The 13907-nt window shown below is 46.0% G+C and overlaps 1 protein-coding gene across 3 annotated transcripts in view; it reads right to left on the bottom strand.

Moving 5' to 3' along the window:
* Window positions 1–13907, bottom strand: part of SLC39A11 (solute carrier family 39 member 11) — a 470492-nt gene that overhangs the window by 346319 nt on the left and 110266 nt on the right. For all 3 annotated transcript variants that reach the window (XM_058284643.2, XM_004447471.4, XM_004447472.4), the window contains one exon: window positions 12335–12493. In XM_058284643.2, coding sequence (XP_058140626.1) covers window positions 12335–12493 — 159 coding nt within the window. The remainder of the gene's footprint in view (window positions 1–12334; window positions 12494–13907) is intronic.

Consider the following 13907-nt stretch of genomic DNA (forward strand, 5'->3'; position numbering starts at 1 on the left):
CTAAGTTTCTAAGTTTTAATAATTCCAACATTTTCCTCTATTTCCTCATCCTTAGGGATGGTAGCTGCTTTCCACAATTGCTACCTCTGTGATATCTTAGAATTCTCTTTTTACCCTAGATAACAACTTTATACCTAGTCAGCCATTCTTTATATTAAATTCTCTATTTAACTAACTGGTGTGGTTTACTGTGACTGGCTCTTGCCTGATCCAGATCCCTAGCTTTAAGAAAAGCTAGTGTGAGTATCCGTTTGCCACCAGAGAGAACAGAAACCAAAAAATAAGAAGGAAGACAAATTTACAAATTTACAAATTTAAGATGTCAGATTCAGAGGCCACGGGAGTGAGTTCAGGTTATAGAAGCCCAGCAAGCAGGGCCATGTATGTATCTAGATGACTTCTGCATTGGGTGGTGGGGGTAGAAATGAGGCTAAGACCAGGCATATTACTCTGAGCCCACAGGCTCTGATGGTCCTGCAGCAGATACCGCAGAGAGGTTGCCCCAGGGGACTGGAGAGATCAGACACAGGACAGGTGTGGCACAGGAGAGGTTCCAGAGCATGGCGAAGAGGCAGAAGAGCACCAGACATAGAAGATGGTGGCGACACCTTGCCACAACCCTCTGTTGTTTGTCACAACTGCAATAACAACAACCCCATCACTGCTAATGCTACTGAGCTCTTACAATGGGCAGGCACTGAGGTAAGCAGATCTGCATGGATTACCATATTCATCGACTCCAAAATGCCTTCTATTGTAAGATGCACCATTACTCAAGGCATTCCTAAGAAAGAAAAAATACTGCCAATTAGCAACGACCTATCATTGGCTGTAAGATGCAGCCCTATTTTAGAGATGTTAACATGAGCAGGGAAAAATGCTTCTTAGAATCAGTGGAACATAGCAGCTCACGCAATCTTTACAATAATCTCTCTGAAGTCAGTACAGTGGGGCTTAGAGGGAGAGAGGCCAAGTAACTACTTCAAGGATTGGTGCTCAGCAAGGGGTAAAGGATGGATCCGATCTTGATCAGTGGGACTCCAGAATCCATACTATTGGCAATTTTGCTCAGCTCCCTTGCTTTTAACTGATTTAGAAGTTGGGGATCAAACTCGTGCTGAATGGGTGCAAAAGTCACTGATCTATTCTGAGCTTCTAGCTGTCCAAAAGATATTAACCATGAGCAGTTAGTGACAGAAAGACTCTTGCTCTTGAACTCCTGTCAATGGTGCCAAGCAATGTAGCGTATGGCTGATCCGGGAAGTGGACAATTTAATGAGCAACGACGCTGTAATGATGTTGAGCTGAGGCAGGCTACAGAGAGATTCAGGAGCACCCAGCCTGGTCTACAGGGTCCCGGACAACTTCTTGGAGAAAGGGACATCTATGGCTAAACACCGTCAAGTAACTAGGAGTCAGCCAGGTGAGAGGGAGAAGGAAAACACAAAAAAGGCTCAGGATGACAAACAGCACGACACGTCCCGAGCACCAGCTGCAGCAGCTGCTTGGTGGTTTGGGTAGTGGACGGCTGGTCTGAGCAGAAGCTGAGGACATAGGAGGGGCCAAGAGGAGGAGGGCCTTGAAGGCCATGTTAAAGGAAAAAGGAAAAAAGGGAAAAGGCTTGGACTTGATCGAGAGACATCAAAGGACTTGGGATATGGAATGACATGGTCAGAAATGTATTTTTTAAAAGCTGATTCTCACAGCGTTTCTGTTATAGCCTTGCAGAGTGAAGACCTTAAAAGCAAAGCTGGCCTGAAGGCCACAGCTGACGGGAGCAGCACTGACCGTGAACCTGCGGCCTTGGTAACTGCCTGTCATCCCCAGATCTCTCCTCATTCAGAGCTGAGCTTCTGACATGTTACTTCAGCAAACTGTCACCTCACCTGTCTGCCCACCTGGTTTTTATCTGATTTATTTATTTATTTTTAAAGATTTATTTTATTTATTTCTCTCCCTTCCCCCCCATTGTCTGCTCTCTGTGTCCGTTCACTTTGTGTTCTTTTGTGTCCACTTGTATTATAAGGCAGCACTGGGAAACTGCATCTCTTTTTTGTTGCGTCATCTTGCTGCATCAGCTCTCCGTGTGTGTGGCCCCATTCCTCGGTGGGCTGCACTTTTTTTTTCATGCAGAGCGGCTCTCCTTGCGGGGTGCACTCCTTGTACATGGGGCTCCCCTACGCAGGGGTGCCTCTGTGTGGCACAGCGCTCCTTGTATTCTAATTCATTAACTCTTTCTTCAGCTGTGCAGCAGCACTGTGCATGGGCCAGCTCACCACACAGGTCAGGAGGCCCTGGATATAGAACCCTGGATCCTCCATATGGTAGGCAGACACTCTATCAGTTGAGCCACATCCGCTTCCCTTATCTGATTTAAGCAACCAGTTAAATGGGGACTATGATATATACTCAAAAGAATTTAAAACTGGAGCTCAAACAAATACTTGTACATGGATGTACCTAGCAGTATTATTCACAATAGCCAAAAGGTGAAAACAACTGAAATGTATATCAACAGATAGACAAACAAATTATGGTATAGGCATACAACACGATATTAGTGATAAAATAGGAATAAAGTCTTGATACATGCTACAATGTGGATGAATCTCCAAAACATTAAGCTAAGGGAAAGAGGCGAGTCACGAAAAGACAAATACTATATGATTCCATTTGTATGAAATATCCAATCTAGATAAATCCATAGACACAGAAGTGGATTGGTGGTTGCTTGTTTAATTATGTGTGCCTCACATTTATCATATCCAAAAGAGTGGCCAAGTGCAAAAGGCCTGGGTCTGCTTCCAGAAAATAACTCACAAGTATAATAACTTTCAGCTTCTAAGCTGCATGGAGCTTTCACAAATGTGATCTCATTTGATCAGGACAACATGCCCATTCATTCATTCATTCATTCATTCATTCAATAAATCACTCTTGAAGATCAACTAAGCACCAGGCATGGTGTGGAGGATACAGCTGAGACCAGGGTAGACCCCATCCCTGACCAAGCCCCTGCTTTCAGGTGCACAAGTAAAGAAAGGGCAGGATGGGGGAAGTTCAAAGTGGAATAGGAGCGCGTTGAAGAGGCCTAGATCCAAGACAAGGGGCAGGGTGGGAAAGCATTCTGGGGGAGAAACACACAAGACTGGGGGGTAAGGGGTGGGGAGGAGGAGGCTGCAGAGGGCAGCAAGGGCCACATGGAACCGAATTTTGTAAAGCTTCTGTGCAACTGAACTTGAAGCTGAAGCTCATGGGGAGCCCTTGAAGGGGTTTAACCAGGGAAGCATGAGCAGCCCCCCAAGCTGCGGAGCATCCTCTGAAGCTTTGGGACAAGGACATGGGGTGGGAGATGATGGCACCCAACTCCAGTGAGGGCAGGCCAAAGAGGAGAAGTATTTAACTGGAGAAGTCTTTGAATCAGGAGTCAGTAAACTATTGCTGTAACGGTCTAGGTAGTAAATATGTTTGGTTTTGTGGGCCATGTTTTTGGTCTCTGGCTCAAAGACTCAAGTTCATTGTGGGAGCATCAAATCTGCCCTACACAATGGGTAATGAGTGGGCTAGGGCTGTGTTCCAATAAAACTATAAGAAAATCAACAGGCTCTGTGGCTAGTTAGATATGGGACATAATGAAAGAAGGCAGGGCTGAGGGCCTGGAAATGGGCAGAGCAGGAATTATCATCACTGACTCATAAAGAGAGGGCCATTGATGAGACACAGCCACACCCAAGCCTCAGTGCAAATGCCCTCAGCAGTACCCTTCCTGCTTCCTGGAAATCATAAATAAATCACACAGACCCAAGGGAAACGGACTTTGGCCCAGTGGTTAGGGCGTCCGTCTACCATATGGCAGGTCCGCGGTTCAAACCCCGGGCCTCCTTGACCCGTGTGGAGCTGGCCATGCACAGTGCTGATGCGCGCAAGGAGTGTCGTGCCACGCAAGGGTGTCCCCCGCGTGGGGGAGCCCCACGCGCAAGGAGTGCGCTCGTGAGGAAAGCCGCCCAGCGTGAAAAGAAAGAGCAGCCTGCCCAGGAATGGCGCCGCCCACACTTCCCGTGTCGCTGACGACAACAGAAGCCGCCCAGCGTGAAAAGAAAGAGCAGCCTGCCCAGGAATGGCGCCGCCCACACTTCCCGTGTCGCTGACGACAACAGAAGCGGACAAAGAAACAAGACGCAGCAAATAGACACCAAGAACAGACAACCAGGGGAGGGGGGGATATTAAATAAATAAATAAATCTTTAAAAAAAAAAAAAAAAAAAAAATCACACAGACCCACACACGGACGCCTCACATACAACTCACATGTACCCGTGCACGCACATATATCTTATGCATGCACCCATGCCCCACGCACGCTCTTGCATCCACTCACACACCAGGTGTGCACTCACGCATCCGTGCATGCCTCACTCTCACACCCACACACACCTCACGCACTTTCCCACACTCAAGCATGCACGCATGCGCCCACTCACATATTTCAGTTTGCTTACATTGGCCGCGCTAGACCTTCAACTGGTTCCCTCAATCCATTCCCTACAGAGCCCACTCGTGCCAATGTAAACAAAGCACACATCCAAATCAACTTCGTGCCTTCTGGGGCCCCAACCCCTGCAAAGGGAGATTCTCAAAGAGTCTGTCACCTCCTGAAGTCCCCAAAGTTTGTAATGAGATGAGCATTTCGTTTCGACCAGGTATATCTGAGAAGAAGCAAAAGGCTTGGCCTCTGGTTTTGCTGGGAACATTCAGTTCTCACTTACACTCCCTGGACAATTAACCCATCAGCTCTGTCCCCTTAGGAATCAGCTGATTTACTATTAAAAGTTAGACACTCTGGCAGCCACGTTGCTGTGGGACAGACATATGCAGCCTCAGAACCTGCATGGCTTCACCAAGATCCAAAGACTTGGATCCCAGCTTCATCTGTCCCTCCGGCTGCACATTCCCTTGCCTCCTAGCTGAGTGCATACCATTGGCTAGCCTGCATCCGTTTCCTGCCCCACATGCTCAACTCTTCATGATCAGAATGTCACCAATACTGTCTAAAAGCCCAGCCTCCACCCCACCCCTGAGACACTGGCTCATATTTCCAGCCCCCTGTGAGCATCTCAACTTAGGTACCTAAGTATCACAATATATCCCTAGCTCCATCAGTCCATGCTTGGTGAAATCATTTTCCCCAAATTAAGGACTATCCCCTCTAAATCTATCCCCCTTCCAAACACTGAATTTTCAAGTTCCAGCCCACTGTTCCCAAAGCCTCTGAAGTTTGAAACCCAGGAATCATCCTGGATGTTTTTGTTCCTTCTCCATCTACCCATTCAGCCATCAGGTCATCTCCATGCTTCCTTCTGCAAAGGCACTTTCCTTTCTATTCCTATAACCTCAGCCCTTCACTGCCCTTAGAAGGAACGCTGCAATGATCTCCTATTTTGTCCCTTGGGTCTTTTGTTTTTTCGGCCCTTCCAATTCATCATATTATCTGATACCAATTAACCTACAAAAGAACCCTACAAAGATACCACCAGATAATGTCACACCCTATACAAAATTCTCTAACTTCTCTCTGATCCCAAGCTCTGGGAATAATAAGGACATCTGACTTTGGCATGTGTTTTTGTTTGCTAAGCTGCTAAAAGCAGATACTATAAAATGTGTTGGCTTTAACTATGGGAATTTATTAGCTTGCAAGCTTACACTTTTGAAGCTGTGAAAATGTCCAAATCAAGACATAATCAAGAGGATGCTTTCTTCCTGAAGACCAGCTGCTGGTGATCCTGGACTCCTCTGTCACATGGCAAAGCACATGGTGGCATCTGCTGTTCTCTCACTTTGCTTCCAGGTTTCATTGATTCAGCTTCTTGCTTCCATGGCTTTCTTTCTATGTATTTGTCTTATTTATAAAGGACTCCAGTAAGAGGATTAAGACCCACCTGGACCATGCCTTAACTGAACTAACCTCATGAAAATCTACTTAGAATAGGTTTACACTCACAGGAATGGATTAGCTTTAAGAAAATGATTTTCTGGGGTACATACATTTCCAAACCATCACAGTATGTAGTTAACCATTTACAGGATGATTTAATGTAGCCTTAACAAAATGCTCCATGGAATCACACTTTGACATCAGAATGCAGGATATAGGGAAATAAAAGGAATGGGAAAAGATGGACCTTTCTCATCAGGATACTTGACAGTGTCAAAGAAGGAAGAAAGAAAAGATCAACAGAGGCTGAAGAGAAGACAGCAAGCTGGGAGGACCAGGCTTTCCCAGCTCCACCACCAAAATGGATGTTCTGTGCTGCTGGCTGCAAAGCTGCAGATACATTTGCTGACATTTCCCGCAGCTGCAGCAAGTGAGGACTGTGCACAGAACTAATGCAAACAGCATATCCACCATGTGCCCCAGAAAGCAAAGAGCATATGGAGAGGAAGAGAGGGAGTCACAGGGTGCATTCCCGTCGGTGAGACGTGCACTTGCAAGGCACACGTGGACTATTAGACTTGCTGCTTTCTCCAAGAATCAGCCAGCGTGGCACACTAGGAGATTGCCTCCACCCCTTTTATAACCTCTCTGAATGCCAACAAGACCAAAATCGACACCTGCACATCTTCCTGTAAGTCACAGAAGGCTGCAGAATGCATCCAAAGGCAGAAGAAACCGCCTCAACCATGCCTTCCAATGACACCTAGGAAACAGGTGCTTGGTACACCAGGACGGCCCAGATGCCAGCTCTCTCCACACAGCACATTTGTGCAGTGCCTATGGCTTCAGTGTGCCAAGAGCCCCCACTGTGATGAAAAATCCTGCCTGATTCCCAAGACTCAAAATTCTCCTTGGTCGATTCACAAGACTCAAAATTCTCCTTGGTCCGTGAATTCCTCTGAACAAAAAGCCTTTCCCAACCCTCTCAGAGCAAGGATTCACCAGCCATTCCATGCCTTGCGGGCTGCCAAGCATGTGGGCTTTCTCCAATAGAAACGAAAGTATGAATTAGTACTGTGTATTCATTAGTGTACTTTGCCCCTCAGTGCATACTCAGTCAACCTGCCCGCCCGCCCCCGCAGGTGCCCGGGAATTGTGGTCTGACACCTTGCATTTGCTCAGAACACAATGAGCCTAAGCCAGTGACCACCTGTGACAAAAGAGGGGCTGTCTCCATCCCAGGTGCCTCTCAAGGTTAGTACCATAATATCAAACAAGATGTACAGAGAATTAAGCCAAAGGTCCAATTACAAAACCTTAACCTTCTTTGATCTGGCTGCACATAGTGAATGCCATACCAGCCACCCAAACCATCCCCGTGCCCGGGCTCCTCTGATGTCACAGCCAGGTCCCCACACTGGGGACCTGCAGAGGCTGCTGCAGAGGCCCTATCCAGCCCAGCCAAAATCTCCAGACCAGAGCAACCCCAGGATGTGCCCTAAGGTATGAAGTAGAATTGCACATCTCAAATCTCAAGAAGAATAAGAAGGAAAAGCCAACACTGGGGCAGAGGGCCCATTCTCACTTGATCTGAGAATTTCAGGCTTATCCTATAAACACTTAGTCGATGCCACTGCCATTTCTCGTTTTTATAGCAACATCTAAGATATTCTTCCAAGAAGTAGTATCAGAATGTCAAAGATGGAGAGAATATGAAGGAGAGAAATACTTGCAAACATCCCTCTGGGACATAGATGTATGTATGTATATACATACACACACACACACACACATAGATATGTATCACCTGCTACAACATCTGTCACTTCAGGCAGTTGTCATTTGTGGCTCTCCACAGCATCAAACACTGACACCAGCAAACACTGGGTGCATATTAAATGTATGTGCAGATGTTGCCTACTTAATTTTTCACTGAAGGGATCTTCTCTGCTATCAGAGTGAAATAGAAACCAGACAGGATTGGGGACCCAGGTAAGTGGAGGAGGGAGCTGCGAAGAAGACAGCGCCTCTGCCCGTTGCTAACCTCCCCTGACACCAGAGCCTGACTGGGCAGAACTACCAGCCAAGTTCTCTCCGAGAGGAGAGTGTCTCAGACAGTCACAAGCACCAGCTCCTTCCCCTTCCCACTGTGCCACTTGGGCAGCCTCATCAAGATGCCAAAAACCAACTGGGGTGGGATGGTGGAAGCACATCAGAATCTCCCAAAGAGAACACTGCCAAGATGTAAAGCAAGCTGAAAAAGCAAGTAGCAACACAGACAGTAAGTTACCTTTTATGTTTCAGAAAACACAAAACAAAATATACATATGCAAAAGCATAGAGCAATCTAAATACTCAGCCATAGAAAAATTGCTGCATTAACCACACTCAGATGGTAGAATACTACACAGATATTCTAATGACTGTAGACAAAATCATTTTAAATTTTAGAATAACACAAAATAGAATGCACACACTGATTCCAACTGTGTAAAAATGTACGCACATACATAAGTAAAAAGGAGAGAGATCTTAATAGAGTTGGAGTTCTTATTGCTATAAAGTTGATTTAAGCATACTCGAACAATACAAGCAAATGGAGAAAGTGTTTATATTTCAATATTTTGGTAACACAACAAAATTTGTCTTCTTTGGAATTAAAAAAAGGAAAAGAAAAGAGAAAAAAATCTGGAAGAATACCCACAAAAAAAACTGTTGAAAATGGTTGACTGGACTCTGAGGAGGATATGGGGATGTGAAGAGGCTTCTACCTAGATTTTTTTTTTAAATAATGAGAATATATTGATGCTATACTCATATAACTAAAAAGAAACATGGGGTCTTGGGGTCATATGCCCTACCCACTACCCACCTCCCACACCACAGACTTCCACCCACCAGTAGAAAATCACTTGTTTAAACTGTATCCACCTACATACAGCCCTCGACTTCATATAGAAGCAAAACTGCAAAGAGCTTAACAATATCATCATCTTCAAACAGCTGGTCAATGTCCGCTCTGTGGGTTTGGCTGGCCCCAGCAGCACTTCACCTTGTCCAGCCTCTCTCCAGCCTTCTTCCTGGGCCTGGCAGGTTAGCACCTTCCTTCCCTACCCCCTTCCTCTTTCCCCCTTGCATTCAGATGCCATTTGGCAAAGTCTCTGTAAATTCCTGTCAAGTTCATTTTCCATTAACAGTTACAGCACAAGTCTTCTCTACTTCATCCCCAAATTTCAGCCTGAAAATAAATACACCCAGTGCAGAGAGTAAGTTGATTCATCTGAAGTTAACAAAGCTGGCCTGGTGGGCTCTTATGAGTAAATCCCTTTGGAGGAGCTGTATTTTGCTTTGGTTCCAAAACGGGAGATAATATATCTGAGAGGTTGAATGCAAAGACATGGAATAGAGAACATAGTCAAGTATTAACCATTTTCTTCTCACCAACCCAAGAGTCTTGCTACCCTCCCCTAGGATCGATCTTAGGGCCCCATGCATTGGACATCCCCAGGCAATGGAACCTGTGATTGAATGGTCATGGGCAAGGACTTGAGGCAGGGCACTGTCCCAGAATCCCTCATCCTACATTTTTGGTCTTATCAGACACCTGCTGGTAAGCATTTGCTTATTAACACATCGACTGACTCACATCCTTTCACCCCCAAGAACTCCAAGCACTGCCCCACTGGACAGAGAGGGGATCTTGGGGCTTCCTGCAAGCCAGGCTCCCCTTTATTTCTGGGGCTGTTCCACAGGATGAGAAACTCTCCTTCAGCGGTGCAGCCAACATCTTCTGCAAGACCTGCTCCACCTTGTTCCCGGGGCCAGCTGCTGAACAGTAGGGCTTTGTCATGAGGTGGAAAGAATTGGGAACTGAAAAGATCTCAAGCTGAATTTGCCCACAGAATTGACACCAAATCTTACTCCCCGATCCCCACCCTCCCTTGAGACTGCATTCCCTGTGGGTGCACAGTCAGTGCTGGACAACCACGTGGATTCAAGATCAAAATCCATTAACGCCCACTCCACAAAAGCACCTGTGACAGACCCAAGCTGCTGCCCCTTTCGGTCTTGGTAAACACATTAATAGTGAGACCAAGGGAGCCCTTTAGCCTGCCCAAGAGCAAGGGTCAATGAGCTGTTTCCAAGCACAACTCCTACGGAGCCATTTGTATTCCATGCCTGTAACCATTATAAATGATTCTTATCGATTAGTAAGACCTTCTAAGACAAATTCCCCCTCTCACATCAACAGCAGGAATTAATTCCTTTTAAAATGTCCTAGAACAGATGTTGACTGTCAGGTTGATCTTTCTGCCAATTTGGGTAAATGAGGCTACGGTGTGAGTAGTCATTATGCCCCTTTCCAAGCCCTTTCATTCCCTCCCTAGACACTAGCCTGCCACTCCCAAACCAATCCTCATTTTCTGTATAGTCTTCCAGGACTTTCCCTGGGTTCTCCTCCATATTCAAAGCATATATAAGAACAAACATGAAGCAAAAGGTTGGGGAAAAAAAGAAGTGCTGCTGCATAGTACAAACTAGCCAATGACTATTTACACTGCCCAGTGAAAACCCCTACATCGAGACAGCTGATCAAATATACCTGAGCCACCCCTCCCCACCACCAGTGAATTGTGACCCAGAGTAACTGCAGAGAGCCCTCCACAAGATATACCCAAGAGACCAGTGGGGCCCAGGTGGGAACAGCAGAATGAGACCCAGCAGGGGCTGTGCAGAGTGGCCCAGCCAGCCTGTCTGCTGCTCAGGCATTCAGGCCAATGACCACAAGCCCTTCCTCCCAAGGCCAGTAAAATATACCCCATCAGCAAGCTTACCCAGAACCAGGGGCAGAATGCAGCAGTCCATATGAAGGTTTAGTGAAGCTACTACCAGGCAGATATATTTAACAGAAAGAAAGTCAAGGGCCCAGGGTCAGAAACGGACACTGCCATTCAAACTTTTGATTGAAAAAAACAAAAACAAAAAAACACACAGTCTCTGCTTTAAGACAATATCATGGCACTCCAACCACCCATCAAATTTAGTCAACTGGTCCCAAGCATAGCCTCTGTAATCAGACTAAACACTCCCTGAATTTCATTTGGTATCTCAGCCTGGGGCAGCCTACCCCGAGGGTTTGGGCCTGGCTCTCATTAGCTCTAGGTCCTGGAGGCCAAACTCCAAGAAATCCTTCCTTCTCTTTCTCCCTTCAGAAAGTTAAGGCAAGAAAGAAGGTAGGTAGACTGGAGAGAAAACTTCAGCCTATCTCCTGGGATACATGTGCCATTGACTCCACTTAGTCTGCCGTCGTCCTATCACTCCATGAGCCAACAAACAAACGGTCTCCCCCAAGCTACCCTTCCTGTGCTTCCTCCCTCTCTGGGCATGGAGGGAATTCAAGGGCCAGCTCAGGTCTCGTAGGGGCTTCTGCCCACCTCTCGAAATTGCTGGTACCCACCCAGCATCTGGGAGAGCTGTATGTGCTTGTGCTAGGGTCTTATTGCCAATGTCCCCACTTCTCTGCAGTCAGCAGCACATGCAGATAATAGGATTTTAGCCAGTGGTGTTCCGTTTCCATCACATAGGCTGGATTTGGCTCCCTTTGCACAGCACTCACAGCTGGTCTTCCACTGCTGTTGTCACCGTGCTCCCCGGTAAGCATGTGCATGCTTATTCTCTGAACCAAATCCACCAGTCCTATTTTTGCAAAGAGCCTAAAATTTCTGAACTTCCCCACTTGTGGGGGGGTTTTTTGTTTGTTTGTTTTATTTTGTTTTTGTTTTTTTAACTTTGTAGCTCCTCAGCATCTTCAGGTTGAATTTTTACTAGTTTCCTAGAAGGATGAACTTGAAAGGGAGTGATCACAAATTATAGAAAGGAAAACTGGAGTTAAGAGACAAACAAGCAATAATTGGCAGAACCGAGCCCAAACTCAGAGCCCCAGTGCCCAGACTTCCCATTTCCATTTGCCCTCATTAAAGAGATGCTTTCTCAGTGGCCCTATGTTATGGCCATTGTGTCATCGACTTCCTTATTACATCTTTAGTTCATTAAGGGCCATGACCATGATCACAGTCTCCAGTTTCTCCCAGTTCTAGGCTCACGCAGCACAATGCCAGCTGCCCCAATATTTATCATGACATCTGACATTGAGTCTGAACTTACCAAAATGTAAATAAGGGGATGATTCCTCGTGTTAACAAGAGATCCTTTTCTCTGAGAGAAGAAATCACAATTTGACTCCTCTCAATAAAAGCCCTCTACTGGCTTGAAAGATATTTAGCCACCGCTGGCCATTTAACAGAGACATTCCAGGAATATCAACTTTGAGCAGAAACATGTTTCTAGCACAGAGCTAGAAATGCCCTGACATGGCGGCCCAAAGTAAACGACACTTACCAGGGAAGGCATCAGGAGGTCAGCTCCATAGACGAAGGCAGCGCCAAGGGTGAAGCCGACAGCCACGGGAAGGAAGGCAAAGGCCCCGAAGCCCCCCGAGGACGTGGCCATCTCAACCGCCGGGGCCAGGAGAGACCAGTAGGAAGCTGCTAACATGACCTGCAAAACCACAATGAGAACACGTGACGGAATAGTACGCAGCCATAAGAAGGAATAAAGTTCTGATCCACGCTCCAAAATAGATGAACCTTGAAGACTTTATGCTGAGTGAAAGAAGCCAGACAAAAAGACCACACAGTAGATGATTCTTCTTACATGAAGTATCTAGAACAGGAAAAACCACAGAGACAGAGAGCAGATTAGCGGCTACCAGGGGCTGGGAGGGGGAGAGGGAAATGGAGAGCGAATGTTTAATAGGTACAGGGTGTCCCTTTAGGGTAATGAAAACATTCTGGAACTAGATGGTGTTTATGGTTGAACAACATCGTAAATGTACTAAATGCCACTGAATTTGTCACTCTAAAATGCTTAAAATGGTGAATTTATGTTATGTGTATTTACCACAATTTTTAAAAAATGCTGAAATGAGCAACCAACCACAAGAGACCTTCCAAATGGGTACCCAAGCTGTTCTCAGTGGCCCATACCAAACCCTACAATTGACATGGGTCACACCTTTAATCCCAGGTGGAAGGCACGATCCCAAACCAAAAAGCCACCCCCAGCATTCCTGGAGCTAATGTTCTGTGAACTCAGTTTGGGGTAGAATGGAAGTGACCATCTGTGAAGTTTCCTGTCATCTAGCCTCTAGTTTAGTGATTCTCAACTGGGGATGATTTTGCACCCCCAGAGGATATTTGGCAATGTCCAGAGGAGGAGACCTTTTTGGTTGTCACACAGGAGGTGGGAGTGGGGGGGGGGGGCGGGGAGGGTGTGCCACTGGCATCTCTAGTGGGTAGAGGCCAGGGATCTGCTAAATACCCTGCAATGTACAAGACAGGCCCCCCCCCAACAAGGGACAATATGGCCCAAAAGGTCAATAATGCTGCTCTTGAAAAATCCTGTTCTAATTGAATATTTCCAGGGCACGTTGCTCATCACTTAATGAACTCCACTGCATTATAAGACTACTCTAATTACTACAAAGTTCTGCCCTGTGTTGAGGAACTCTGTTCCCTTCCATTTATACCTATTAACTCTAGTTGTGCTCTCTGGAGCACTAAAGAATGTCTTTCCTCTGTTATATGTGACAGCCTTTGAAATATTTAAAGACAAACAGTAATCTAATGTCAGATTGATCCAGTCAATTATCTTCTCTAAAAAGGAAGAAGGGAACTGATATTTATTGATCACCTACAATTTCCAGGAACCATGCTAGGTACTTTATGTTTGATATCTTACTGTACCATCACAACTCTGTGAGGCAGATATTATTTTCTATTTCTATTTGCAGATTAAAAAATTGAATTTTGAATAAGATAAGTCAGTCAAGGTCACAAGCTAATAAAAGGCAGATCCAGGGAAATGGCCAAGGAGGGCCATGATCACCTCAGTGAGGGGAAAAACAAGAGGG

This window comes from Dasypus novemcinctus, chromosome 21 (assembly GCF_030445035.2).
Source record: "Dasypus novemcinctus isolate mDasNov1 chromosome 21, mDasNov1.1.hap2, whole genome shotgun sequence".
NCBI classification, from domain to species: Eukaryota; Metazoa; Chordata; class Mammalia; order Cingulata; family Dasypodidae; genus Dasypus; species Dasypus novemcinctus.